The sequence below is a fragment of the Danio rerio genome, chromosome 6 (assembly GCF_052040795.2).
Source record: "Danio rerio strain M-AB ecotype USA chromosome 6, GRCz13ab, whole genome shotgun sequence".
NCBI lineage: Eukaryota > Metazoa > Chordata > Actinopteri > Cypriniformes > Danionidae > Danio > Danio rerio.
The window spans coordinates 9,261,991-9,276,733 of NC_141026.1; the positions used below are offsets into that span (position 1 = coordinate 9,261,991).

Genomic DNA, 14,743 nt, shown 5'->3' on the forward strand with positions numbered 1-14,743 from the left:
GTAAAATAAATTATATCCCTGCAATATATGTATAAATAAATTAAAATATATATATTTCACCACAATGTTCTTTTTGTAACACTGTACCTGAAAGTCTTTTACATCTATTTTGTACTTGTACATTTTCTGAGGACTTTTGGAAACAGGTTTCAGGGTTGATTTTTGATTCATTTCACAAAATAATTAACTTTGACAAATGCATGATTTTTTTTTTAAATTTTAAAGCTGACTATGATGCACTCGATAATGCTTTGAAGTTGATCATTTTTCTTGGGAAGTTTCACATACACAAGACAAAAGTAATGTTTATTACTCCCTCCTTTAGTTTTTTCTGTAAAGATTTAAAAATACTTTATAATTCTTTGACCTCAATTACAAGAAACAAGAAGGCTTTAAAAACCTCTCTAATAATGAAAAAAATGAACTATACAATCCAATAATTGAAATATGATGGATCCCCTCATATGTAGTGTAGTATTTTTTATTTAATGTATGTTCTGCATCTCTAAGCTTTGCATGACTTTTACATATGTTCATATCATATAATCCTGTATGCTTGTCAGTTATATGCTTCAATACAAAAATAAAGAAAATTGTTTACATCAGGGATGTCCAAACATTTTCTTATGAAGGGTCAAAAAACCAAACTTGATTGAGGCTAGTGGGCCGAAGATAAATATAGTTGCCATAGGTAATTTCCTAGTTTATTTAGTCATTTTTTTAAATGGCTAGAAAACATTGGTTTAAACATGTTTTATTTTTACATTTAATAATGAACTTATTACAATAAAATCAAAACAATCTAATTTATAACAGAATTACACTATTTTTTTTTGCCTTGATTTGCTTGCCGATGTCCTCTGTGTAGTTCTCTAATTGTGGAGTGACAGTGGGCTATTTACATTTTTAAAAATCTGATTCATTTAAAATATTTGATAAAAAATTTTTTATTTCAGTTTGCTTTTTTTGTACCTCTCTCAGATGGGATGGTAGGCCAAATCAAAGGCTACAATGGGCCAACTTTGTCCCACGGCCCTACTTTAGGCATCTCCGGTTTACATGCTTATTTATGCACAGTAATTTTGTGTGCTGATCATAAACATCTAGTTATTTAGTAAGCATGAAGTTTAGAGTAGCTTAATTTTTATGTTAAAAAAAACTGCATATTTTGAAAAGGGTTTGAATAACCAATTTATTACACACAATTTACATGGTTTATTTGTAGCTCGAGCCTCAAAATGCTTTACTTACAGTTTGATGAAGCACATTGGTTATGCATTGTGAAAAAAAATGAAACAGTACCAGATCTGAAATTCACTTACTTGTTTTATTTTATGTATACTTTTGCCATGTAAATATCAACATAAGAAGCTCCAGAAAATTGGAGGGGAAACACAGGAAATAAATTATACAAAAATATGAACATTATTATTCACACAAGCAATGTGCACCTTTACATATATGCAAGATAAACATCAGTGGAAAACGCAGTCTTCCTCCTATATACATTAAACTGAGTTTACTTTACAGTTCTGATATCTGATAAAGATCATGCTGTACAAAATCTCCGAAGGGTTAACTTTACGCAACCTTTTTTTTTAATAAGTGTACAAAAAACACTTATGTTTAGTGCCACTTTTCACTGGCATGCCAGTTTTTGTACCCAATGATTTCATCATAGGAACAAATGGCTACAAATAAAAACATAGTCCTGGCTAGAGCTATTGCTACATTACTAGGTAATCTTGGCCAAAGCGAGAAGGGTCTGGCTGCAGATGCAAACTAAGACTGCATGCAATGCTTTTAATGTGTACACCTAACCCGTTTCTAACACCTCACAGTGACGTCCCTAGCTCTATTGAGTGCAAGTCTGCATTCAAATACTCTTAGCCAAAGACAGCAAATAATTGCTGATTTCTTTTACACTGCCATGAGTGTTTCTGGCCAAAACTATTAGAGCTCTATCGTGAGGAATGTCCATCTCATGCTTTGTCTTTGAGCAGGTTTACTTTATACATTCTTTACACAGACATAGAGAGTGCATCACATGCTGTAATTAAGGGCTCCTCTAAATAAATGAAATGTCTCATGTGTTGTGTTCTTTTTGGTTAGTATATTAACCCTTTACCCTGCTGAAAAAAAACAGCATGTACTGTATGTTATGATGCTGGTGTGCTGGTTAAAAAATATATTTAGCTTAAACCAGAGTTTCTTAACTGGTGGGTCGTGACCCAAAAGTGGGTCGCGGGAACATTTTCAGTGGGTCGTGTAGTGTGTGGTCAAAAAAAAAAAGTGTAATTTTAAACTTTGACTTTTATTTTGAAATGCATGCAGGACAACTGTACTGTTTGACATGTGAAATTTTATTTAATTAAAGCAACAAATGCCCACATATGACCCTCAATATGTAAAGTATGGATTTACATATTTGACATATTTTTACATATATATATTACATATTTTTATTCAAGAAAAAAAGACTTAAAGCCTTAGTGTGTCATAGGTAGTGAGGTGCTCTCACAAGTGAGCATGAAACCTTCTAAATTAAAACAACATAGAACCCGACAACATGTTTTATTAACAGTTCAGTTTTAGTTAATGGTAACTGAACATTTCCTTACCCTAACCACTGTTTGCAGTATTTTTTCTTTTTACTTTATAATATTTCTATAATTTGATACATTTTGTTAAACGACAGCAATAAAATATAGTTTATTTGTAATTGTTGGTGATTTTTTTTATGATTTATCAGTCACTACTTGTGTATTGTAACAAATAAATCCAAATTAATTATAATTCCTAAAATTGTATTTTAGTTCCTAAAAATTTGGGTCGCGGCTTGATGACCGTGTAAAAATGTGGTCCCATGGCCAAACCAGTTGAGAACCGCTGGCTTAAACGGGCTAATAATTTTGATAATTTTAAATAAAAAAAAAAACTGCTTTTATTCTAACCCAATTTAAACAATAAGACTTTGTCCAGAAGATAAAATATTATCAGCCATATTGTGTAAATTCCCTTGCACTGTTAAACATAGTTTGGGAAATCTTTTAAAAAGAAACAAAAAAAATTTAAAAGGGGGCTAATAAAACCCACATTTGCTGTGGGTCACGCCGATCACTCGACACAGAAGTATAAATCAGCCTTCGGGTAACAGCAGTAGATTTATGCAGAACAGCAGGTGTAAATGGCATCCGCGAGAGAAATTTGAGACCTGAAAAAGTGTACACAGCGGCCTCTGGTGGATTTGCAAAAACAAAAACGGAAGAAAAAAAACTAACCTCCTGGGACATTTTTGGCGCTTTCCAGAAATGTATACAAGGGTACATCTCAATATTGAGCCTGGGTTGAAAAATTACAGCATAATTGCTAAGTAAACTAACTTTCACTTACAGTAGGACTAAATTAACTATTTTCATTTTGGGTTTGGACCAAATAGTCCAAGAGAACCAAACTACAAGTGTGAACACACACTTAGCAGGGTAGTCTTTTTTTTAAGACTCTTACTCTCAGACTCTACTGACAGGATTCTTCTCTGAGCTCGGAAAAGAGTGGATCTCCCAGCAGCGGAGAGTGCTTTCCTTCAAGTCTGTTTGACGTTTGGTGATGAAGTAAATCTTTTGGAGGACAGAACGACGGAGAAGGATGTAAACCCATGGGTCCAGGATCTGGTTCCAGGAAGCTATTCGCACACCCATTATCATCAGGGTCTTGTAGGTGGCAAGATCGTCTCCTATGGAGTGCTCGTATGACTGCTTGACTGTAATTAGGCCAACAATCTAGATTTGAGACAAAAACAAAACATTATTAAGACTGCAGCACAAAATATTCAGGTCCAGTAAATCTATATTTCAGTCCATTACAATATATATTTATACTCTGTGTCATTTGTAGTATAAACTAGCGACTAAATGTAAACTAAATTTAAGTCAGTACATTTTACTTAGTAGTGAGACTAAGTCAGAATATTGCTGACTTTACATTTATTCATAACTTTTTTTTCAGCTTAGTCCCTTATTTATCAGGGGTCACCACAGCGGAATGAATCACCTACTATTCCAGCATATGTTTTACGCAGTGGATGACCTTACAGCTGCAACCCAGCACTGGGAAACACACATACACGTTCGCATTTACACACTCATACACTACGACCAGTTTAGTTTATCCAATTCATCTATAGCGCATGTCTTTGGACTGTGGGGGAAACCGGAGCACCTGGAGGAAACTCACGCGAACATGGGGAGAACATGCAAACTCCACATAGACATGCTAAGCAGGGATTCGAACCAGCAACCTTTTTGCTGTTAGGTGGAGAAAAAGATATATCTCACCAAGTAATTTTGTGTTCAAAAGACATCTAATAAATGTCCAAACATAGACATATTGGCTAAAACAAGGCCATATTTAGGCTGTCAGTGAAAATTTATTTGAAAAAAAAATAGACTAGTCATTAAATAGGCAGAGCTTGCATGTGTAGTCCTTCATTCCTGTTTATTTGATGACTTATTTGTCGCTGGTTTGAGTACTGGCTGGGCCAGTTGGCATTTGTATGTGGAGTTTGCATGTTCTCCCCATGTTGGAGTGGGTTTTCTCTGGGTGCTCTGGTTTTCCTCCATAGTCCAAAGACATGCGCTATAGGTGAACTGGGTAAACAAAATTGGCCGTAGTGTGTGAGTGTGTGTGTATGGGTGTTTCCCAGTATTGGGTTGTGGTCCTTTTATGTGGTTCACCACGTAAAAACATTTGCTAGAATAGTTGGCAGTTCATTCTGCTGTGGCGACCCCTGATAAATAAGGGATTAAGCTGAAGGAAAATTAATGAATAAGTTCAATAGTAAAGCTGCAATGATTTTTCTTTTTATGTTGACCCCAAAATATATTTTGAAGAATGTTAGAAACCCCTGACTTCCATAGTAGGAAGAACAAATATAATGAAAGTCAATGGTTACATGTTTCCAACATTTTTTACAATACATTTTTTTGTGTTCAAATGTTCAGAAGAAAGAAACTTAAACTCAAATTTGTGACAAGTGAATAAGTAAATTATGAGAGAATTTTCAATTCTGGGTAAACTATCCCTTTAAGAGACATATAGTTGAAGGCAAAATTATTAACAAAATTATTATTTATTATTTTTCAACTGTTTACCAAGTGATGTTTAACAGAGCATGAACGTTTTCACAGTTTTTCAGATGATTTGTTTTTCTTCTGGCTGGAATAAAAGATTTTAAAAATGCTATTAATATTAGGCGTCACGGTGGTGCAGTGGTTAGCACGATCGCCTCACAGCAAAAAGGTCGCTGGTTCAAGCCCTGGCTGAGTCAGTTGACATTCCTGTGACGCAGTAAAGTGATGCGATTTCGCAGGTCAGAGTTCATCAAACTTGAACTTTGCACCGCAGCAACCTGTGAAACTTGACGCATGACCCTGCATTTCCCATCTGACGCATTCGCGTGCGTATGAATGGAAGCCTATGGGAGAAAAAGCCCAGTGTGACTGCAGCTTAAGAGTGTATGGGTGTTTTCCAGTGATGGGTTGCAGCTGGAAGGGCATCTGCTGCGTAAAAACGTATGTTGGATAAGTTGCCGGTTCATTTCGCTGTGGCAACCCCCTAATGAAATAAGGCATTAAGCCGAAAAGAAAATTAAATGAATTATTAATATTATTCCTGATGGGTAGGGCCAAACAGAATCTGTGGAACATTTTCTGTGCAGAATATTGTAAAAAATCTACGGATTTTTGTGTGTATCATAACTAAAAACGTAATACGTTGAATAAAAAATAACACATTTTTAACTTTTATTTAATGTTTATTAAATGCAAATCCTAATAGATCCATTTATTTGCTAAACAAAGCAAGTCTCAGAATATATCGACCATATGTCTTCTACTAAAAGACAGAAATGATTACTTTACAAATTGTATTGTCAGTAAATCATATGAACATTTTCATATTAGTCAGTAATATTGCTGAAATTAATAAAAAAACTGAATAAATATAAATGTACACACATTTACACACAACTAAATAAATAGACTCAATGATGGGCTGAAAATCCGACCTACAAAACTACTATAACTTGCCTAATCAACCTAGTTACGCCTTTAAACTGCACTTTAAGATGAATACAAGTATCTTGCAAAATAGTTATTATTAAAACTAATATGGTTCAAAATGTGCAGAAAAAAAAATCTTTTAAACAACACTTGAGTATTGTTTTAAAAAAATTACAAATTTAACAGGAGGGCTAATCAATTTGATTTTAACTGTAAAGTCACCTTTTTATTTCACTCTCAGGACCAAATACACCCCTTCACATAATCTCACCTTTTCATTTCTTACTATTATCAATTAATTTATTGAGTGTGAATATCTTCAAAGGTTGACTTGCAATCGCTCATACTCACCAAAAGAGGGCTCCAGCAGATACAAGATGTGACCATGATGCCCACGAGCTGCACCACCATCTCAATATCATGAGATCTGGCTGACCGCCGGTTACATGGTTTCTTTCGTATCCTTGCTAGCACCAAAGTTAGTCCACTTATAGTGTTACAAATCAAAGCAACAGCAAGGGAGGTCAACCCAAGTCCTGAAAACAACATGACAAATGCCATATCTGCCTTCTCAGCGTCCTCCAGCACTTTAATAAAACACCAGGTTCCAGGGTATTGGTAGGTATATGAACCCAGCTGAAAACAGGGCAAAAGGGCAACACAAAGAGCTGCCAGCCAGATGACAGAAAGCGAGAGTTTAGTCCTTGTAGTTGTAACAAGCGAAGCATGAAGAAGTGGTTTTGTTACTCCCAGACATCTCTCAGCTGCCATGGCACAGCCAAGAAAGAGCGGACACAGTCCGAAAAACACCATACTGCCTCCTAAGAACTGGCATAATGGGTCAGCCCTGTTGTATTCCTCAGCTGGGACACCTCCAGAAAGATACAGCCTCATGACTATTGCACCAGGTATGACGTGTCCCACAAAGTCTGTGGCCACCAGAGAGCCAGCAAACAGGAGAAAGGCCTTGGATCGCCTGCGCAGGCGAGCATACGCATTCGCCAGGATGAGAAGAGCCACGATGTTAGACAGGATCCCCAGGGTCATGGAGAGCATGGCAGCTATGGGGCCGCTCAGGATGGGTCTGCTCGAGGTGACATTTGAGGGGTCGGCGAGTGATGGAGAGCCGGCCTGTCCTTCCCATTGACTGCGGTTGGAAAATGGGTTGAGCGGCACAGCGCCTGATGAATTGGCGTGATGCATGGCTACCTGAGAGGGGTGTTTATATGCTGCAGGGCTCCCATCTTCAAGTACAGCTGTGGATAGAAAAGTGAAATAAATACAGTTGAAGAATTATGAACCCTCTTATATCCTGATATCTGTTTATCGAATAGAAGAACACATTTCTAAACATAATAGTTTTAATAATTTAATTTTTAGTAGCTGATTTCTTTTATCTTTGCCATGATGATAGTAAATAATATTTTACTAGATGTTTTTCAAGAGACTAGTATTCATCTTAAAGTGACTTTAAAAGCTTACCTAAGTTAATTAGGCAAGCTAATGTAATTAGGCAAGTCATTGTATAACCGTGGTTTGTTCTGTAGAAAATAAAAATAAAATATTGCTAAAGGGGGATAATAACATTGACCTTAAAATTGTTTTTAAAAAATAAAAACTGCTTTTATTCTAGCTGAAATAAGAAATATTATAGGAAATACTGTGATAGATTCCTTGCTCTGTTAAACATAAATTTAACTGTATACATGTGAGAGCAGGTCATTTCTAAGAGTTCAAAGTTTGTGTGGCTTTCAGTTGATGTAGATTAAAGAGATTCACCTAAAACTGACATTTCTGTCATAATTCACACACCCTTCATCTTTTCCAAGCACATTAGATTTTTTTTTGTGCTGAAGATATTTTGAAGAAAGTTGGAAACCTGTAACTAGCTGTGCGATTAATCGAAATCGAATCACAATTTAAACCGTAGCGATTAGCAAGAGGCTGCAATATGAAATATATCTGTAATATTTAATTTCCCCCGCCAATTGCAAGCATGTGACTGCCGTCTATGTGTGATAGTCTAACTGGCCAATTGAGTGAGCACAAATGAGTGATGAGTGTCTTGCTAAACAGTCAACTGAGTATTGCCAGTGACACTCAATCTAGTAGCAAGCAACAGCAAAGTACATTTTCAGAGTTGTTTCAGCCCTGTTAGTTTGCTGAGTGTTTTGTTTTTGTTTTTTATAATAAGCTACACTAATACTTAATTTGAGTTCAACTTGTTTACAGAAAGGTACGGTCATTTTATTTGTGTTTACTGTTTGCTCTAGAGAAAAAAAAATGAGTGTTTCATTTCTGAAAATGTAAAAATAAATTTGAATAAATGTTTAAGAAATGTAATATATTTTCTGTTTCTTTTTCGACTAACACTCATTTTTTATTTAAGAAACATAAATGACAGTTATATCTGTTTGTCAAATATTTCATATAGTCATCTATCTATCTATCTATCTATCTATCTATCTATCTATCTATCTATCTATCTATCTATCTATCTATCTATCTATCTATCTATCTATCTATCTATCTATCTATCTGTCTGTCTGTCTGTCTGCCTGTCTGTCTGTCTGTCTGTCTGCCTGTCTGTCTGTCTGTCTGTCTGTCTATCTATCGGTCTGTCTGTCTGTCTGTCTATCTATCTGTCTGTCTGTCTGTCTGTCTATCCATCTCTCCACACACAAACATTTAAAATTTAAAAAGCCAAGAACTATTTAGGGCCACACCAAAAATCTTACATGTGAAAGAAGCAGGCATGTTCGGACAGGGGCTCCTGACAGCCACAAATCATTTAAAACATTCCTCAAGGTTCCTTCTCCTGCCTTTGACCTCTCAATATTATTTCTGGTAAACATCTTTCTTTAATCATGCTACAGTGAGTCATACTGAGCCATACTTAGCTAATTACATGGATGCATTATAAAGCACTGATCCAGGAAACAGATAAATATTTGCATAGTTCCTCTTGGTTCCTGCTGTGACACTTGAAATTGAGGTAAAGTTGGTTTTAGATTCACACGTTCGTTCAGTGATAACTTGTGCTCTCTATAATGTTTACCATGTAACTTTAAATATCCAGTCAGAAATAGGATGCAGGTATAACTTCAAAACAACATTAGCACTATTTAACTGACTGAACAATGTTGTAAGTTGATAGTTATTGGCCGCTTAAATGATTTCTCTATTTGGCATTAGGAAAAAAAATACTTTTAGTAAAAAATAATATTAAGGATAAAGTCGGAATGTGCGACTAAAACCAACTTTACCTCAGTCACTTGACATAACTCAGGTCGGTGAAGAGCAAACGCTTCTGCTTACCGTCATTATCGGATTTCCATTAAAGCATAATTTCCATGAGGATCGCCTGTGTGCGCAAAAGTTACAAATTGAGTTGAATAATTGTGCATATGAAAGGATATTCTGGTTTAACCTAAATAAAAATATAGAAATTGCTGTTTTAAGCATAAAATATTACATTATTGGTTGAGATGAACGCAGAAGGAAAATGGTGCATCCTCGTATCCAAAGATTCCATCCGAGCGCCTGGTTATTTTTAGTTCAGTCTGAGGAAAAAAGTAATGAACTACGTCCAACATATGAAAAAAACTAGTTCTCCATAAGAATCTGGATTTTAATGAGGCATTGCAGATTTTTAGTTCGGTGGATTTCTAGGTGGTTTATTCCAGCAGCAGAAGCGCGCGCTCGGATCAGCAGCTTCAGTTCAGTGTGAATCTGACGGTATATGCGGGAGACTAAATAACCCCTCCCCGATGAAGATCACTGCTGTAAGGTGAGTGTGAATCACTTATCAGTATGTGAGATACACCAAGATGAAGATGTTTTAAGCCATAAAAACATGTGTTAATGCGATGAAATAAAGGTGTTGTTAACCCTCATAATGCACTCGACATCTGCGTCCAGTGTTGATTGTAATTAAAATTACTGTAATTAAATCCACATATATCTCCAAGTCATTCGTTTTCATCTTCAGGTAATTTAATTTGGCTACTGTTAATTATAAATGTACTTGCCCTAAATAATTTAAATACATTCTACTGTTCTGGATAAATCAGTTCAGAGAAGCAGAGTAAATCAACTAAACAAGCTAGTAAGAATTTAGCTAATGCTAAGAAATTGCATTAGGGCTAACATGTTTTGTATGAAATATGGTGGCATTGCTTAGTTTTTTTAAAAATAACTGTTTTGATATATGATTAACTTCTTACGCATTACATTATTTTTAACATAGCTGAAAAGTCACATTTGACTCACATTTAAAGATTTAAGTTTTAGTCTCTTTAGTTGAAACTTCTGCATTTTTTAATTAGAGTTGGATTGGATTACTTGAGCAATTAAGTTATTTTTAGGTATTTAATTGTATTTAATAATAACTTTCCCCAACACTGTCTAGCTATACTAACAGTTATTTTATAAAACAGTCATGTATTTTTTATATAAATTATTAATTATTAGTGACTTCTAATTACTTAATTTATAACTCAAGATTGCTCAAAAAGTCCAAATTTATGACACTAAAATAAAAATATTAGACTAAAAGGGTTTCAACACAAAATATATTCATTTAACTTGCATAAGCGCTCCTTCAACTGGAGAAAAAAAAAACAGTAATCAAGGACTCATGCTTCAATGGTTTTTCAATAAGTGTAGCTAGATGCATAAAATATCAAGATTAAGTCCCAAAAACTAATATGGGTAATTGCCAAAACATACTTCAGAAAAATGTTGACAGTGATGTAATTTCACAAGCAGCATTTAAAAAAATTAAAGCTTAAAATGTATATAAAAAATATAAAAAATCAATATTTAGATAGTGTCACGGTCACACAATGAAGACAAGGATGGGTATCTCTTTTCATCAATTTATTCAAAACACAATGGATAGTTCAAAAGGAGAAGCAGGTAAGTCATAATCATGGATGGAGAGCAGACGTACAAGTTGTTCACAATGTAAACAAGTTCTTATAAAGTCACTACCCTTAATCACAGAACGTGCATTTACAGGTTAGGAGAAACATTTACAGGTTAGGAGTAACATCCACAGAAGAAAGGCAAGCAAGGGAGAAGGTGAAGTAAACCATTTGACTTTATTTGCAGCTGATGAATGACTGGAACCGGTAAGTCTTCATAGGGGACTGTGTTTGCTGGTGCAGGTGTGTCTCATTAGAGCTCAGGTGATTGTGCACGGGTGTGATAAGAGGTGGCTGGAGAGGGAGAGCGGTTATTGGTGCTGAGGGAACGAGATGGTGAGGGTAATGGTGATTGGTGCAGCAGGAACGAGCTGGGGATGGAGCATGTTGAGGGATGTAAACAAAAATAATGGTCCCAACGTATTTTCTGTTTTACATTTTTAATTTCTAGAGAATCCAAAAAGAATCCACATATTGATAAATAATGTTATGACAGCTCTTTTAACATTAAATTATTGTTGAAATGCCTCTTGTTGCAGTTATGATTTAGTTTCATAACTAGCAGTAAATGTTCATTCCATGGGCCAATGACATGACCACAATAAAATGGTCTATTGTGTAGGATAATTAAAGGTGTAGGTTATTAACCTACTTTACAAACTATTTTGGAGCAACTGCAAACATGTGCTCATTTATTACAGTTATAATGCATTAAATACTAAGTCAGTAATACCCTAACAAAGATGAAGACTGATTCAGCTTTTGCGAATTAGTTTTTTTTTCTTCTCTCTCAGGTCTGACCTTGAACATACTATTAAATGTTCCACTAAACCAGGTTTTTGCAGATTGAAGACAGGTGTCTGTGTTTGCTTTACTTTCTTCAGCCTGGCAAACTATAGTGGCTCCACACTTGTGGCTTGGATTCTGACTAACAGCAATATTTTTACATGGCGAAATTAAAGACGGCAAGAGAAAATGGGATGTTTAACACAGAAGTGACATGTGCTTTTAAAGCAAAGATCTCTGGACCGGACTTTAATACGCATCGATTCACATGAATACACATCAAAGCAACATGATTCAATGAAATCAAACTCAATCAATCAATCAATCAATCAATCAATCCACTGACAATTTTTTTTAATTTTTATTTTTTGCTCAAGTGAACAATTAACCACAGTTAAACCAATACAAAATAAATACATTTAGGACATTTGGACTAATGGACTGTACAAAAAAAAAAAAAAATTATATATATATATAAAAATATATATATATATATATTACAATAATTTACAATAATTAATGACAACATTTACAAAAGTTATGACTTTGGAAATTAATGGAAACCTATTTTCTAGTGGAAATACAAGGCAAAATCTCTTATTTATTTACTTATCTGTTGTAGATTTGCAGTAAAACATGTTTTGGAAATTTCACATTTCAAATTTGAAAACTATATGCAGTATATCTCTCCAGATTGCTGGTTTTACTATGGTCATTTCCTAACTCTTTCAAAAAAAAGTTTGCATATCTATATATAAATATTATACATATCTATATATATAAATATTGGGATTTCCAGAAACATAATGTAATGTGTAATGTTAAAATGTGTAAATGAATGGTCAATACACATTAAAAGATTAAAAAGTATTTACCAAAAATGTACCTAATAATAAAAAAGAGGCTTGAAAGAAAAAAATGCTCATAATTTTCTCTTTTTTCCCCAAGTGAACATTGGAAAGAAAAAATGTTTACAAAATGAACGTGTTCGTTCTTGGAGTTGATAGATGTCAAAACAGAAAATGGCGCCTCATGTCAACCGCATCAATGAGCTGAAGCTGCAGAGCTTTCCAGCCACCCAGGTCTCTCTCATTATGTCATTAGACCCTAGTTTTGCTTGTGAGAAGCTCATTATTCGCCTATTGACACTGGAACATTGAAGTGGACAGAGTGTAATTTTTCCTTTGTCATTTAAAAAATGTGGTGTTCAGAAATGTCAAGCAGGAGTCGGGTATTTGGCATCAGCAGAGATTTTCCATTTAAAACAGCCGCGTTCCCCAGTCCACTTAATAATCTTGTGAATGTGGCCACTTGGAGGTTGTTTGAGTTCATTCTCCTAGACTGGAAGTCTAAAAGCTCTGACCATTATTTATTTATTTATTTTATAGAGCCACATGCTGTGTCCGCTCTTCCAGTGTCAAACTGTAGACAACCGAATATAGAATTTGAGCGCAGAGTAGGGTCTAAAAGGGGAGCAAAAAGTAATTTTTAGCTATTTGTCAAGGGAAAGATTTCTTGTGATCATTTAAGTTACACAAAAAATGTTGAACAAAATACACTAAACTGAATGTAAATGTAAGCTAAAATAAAAGCTTTTATTAAAGACATATTCTAACAAAAATGAATATATACACTAAGTATTCAGCAGGGAAATTAAGTATTGAAAACATCATGTTTTTTCCTGTGTATAATATTTCTAAAGGAGCTGTTGACATGGAACTGAACCAGATTTTGGTAAAAATCCCAAACAAAACAAAAACAAAAATCAGAAAGATGAGTTCTGTCACATGAATTGCTCAGATGTAAATCTTTCACAGACTTCAGCAGAGTGTAAAAATCTTGATGGTTCTGTGGGTCTCGTCTATCATATCTGATCCTTATTTTGTATTTTCTATAGGATTTAATTCAGGTGATTGGCTAGGCCATTCTACAGCTTGATTTTCTTTCTCTGGCTTTTCTCTGGCTGTGTTTTGGATCCTCGTCTTGCTAAAATGTCCACCCTGGTGGTTTCATCTTCATCATCCTGCTAATGTAGATGTTGGACTGAGAGGCTTGCTGAAGAACTACGGAGAGATTTCAGCTCTGTCTGGGCTTTCACTGCCTTTGCACCTCTCCTTCTTCATGTGTTTAATACTTTTCCCCTGTGTCATTTAATTTTATTACACATAACTTAGATTTGTTTTCTTTGCGTATATGTATTTCTTTGATTGTTACCAACATGCAGGGAAAATTTAAAGTCAACAGCACCTTTAGAAATATATTTCTGAAAAAATGGTGACATGCTCAATACGTATTTTCCCCACTCTATGTCATACGTTAGATTTTAGAGTTTAAATTTCAACATAATATGAAAGCATAATCATCATCTTTATGTGTTTTTGAACATGCCTTCCTTAATTTTGTAAGTAGATTTTAAAACCAAATGTCCAAGCTGATCTTTCCCAAACAATAATTCCTAATAGTACTAATGTAAAACTTAACTTAGGTCAAATAAGTCATCTCAACTTTATATCAAGTGTTATTTACTAATAGTTAAAGAGTTTCTACTTCTCAGATGGCATTACAAAAAAATCAATGTTCAATAAGCATATAAAAACCACAACTGAGTGAAAAAATAATAACGTTAGTTCTTCTAAGATTAGCAATAACCTAAAAAACACACAAGGAAAATGGCAACTTTATCAAAGGACATGACACACAAAACACATGCTTTTTTGATTAACCATTATAACATACATGCATAAAACATCTCACTTGTGTGTCTGTCCAGCCTGATCTCACGAGAAAACGTAAGTATTTTACGTTTTGCCAGTTTAGTGGCTAATTCGTACGAATTCGTACGAGTTCAGTCGTACGAAATGGTAAGATTTTAAAAAGGAGGCGTGGCACCTGACCCCACCCCTAACCCCAACCGTCATTGGGGGGTAAGCAAATCGTACTAAATTGTACGAATTAGATCGTACGAATTCA

General features: G+C 34.8%; 1 protein-coding gene across 2 annotated transcripts; it reads right to left on the reverse strand.

Moving 5' to 3' along the window:
- Window positions 1-1,308: 1,308 nt before the first annotated feature.
- Window positions 1,309-9,787, reverse strand: ptger1a (prostaglandin E receptor 1a (subtype EP1)). Of its 2 annotated transcripts, XM_087255684.1 has the most exons (4): window positions 9,535-9,787; window positions 9,378-9,423; window positions 6,411-7,315; window positions 1,309-3,779 (listed from the first exon to the last, which is right to left on the reverse strand). In XM_087255684.1, exons 3-4 carry the CDS (start codon window positions 7,260-7,262, stop codon window positions 3,510-3,512), a joined length of 1,122 nt encoding a protein of 373 aa, XP_087111810.1. In that variant the 5' UTR covers window positions 7,263-7,315; window positions 9,378-9,423; window positions 9,535-9,787; the 3' UTR covers window positions 1,309-3,509.
- Window positions 9,788-14,743: the final 4,956 nt, after the last annotated feature.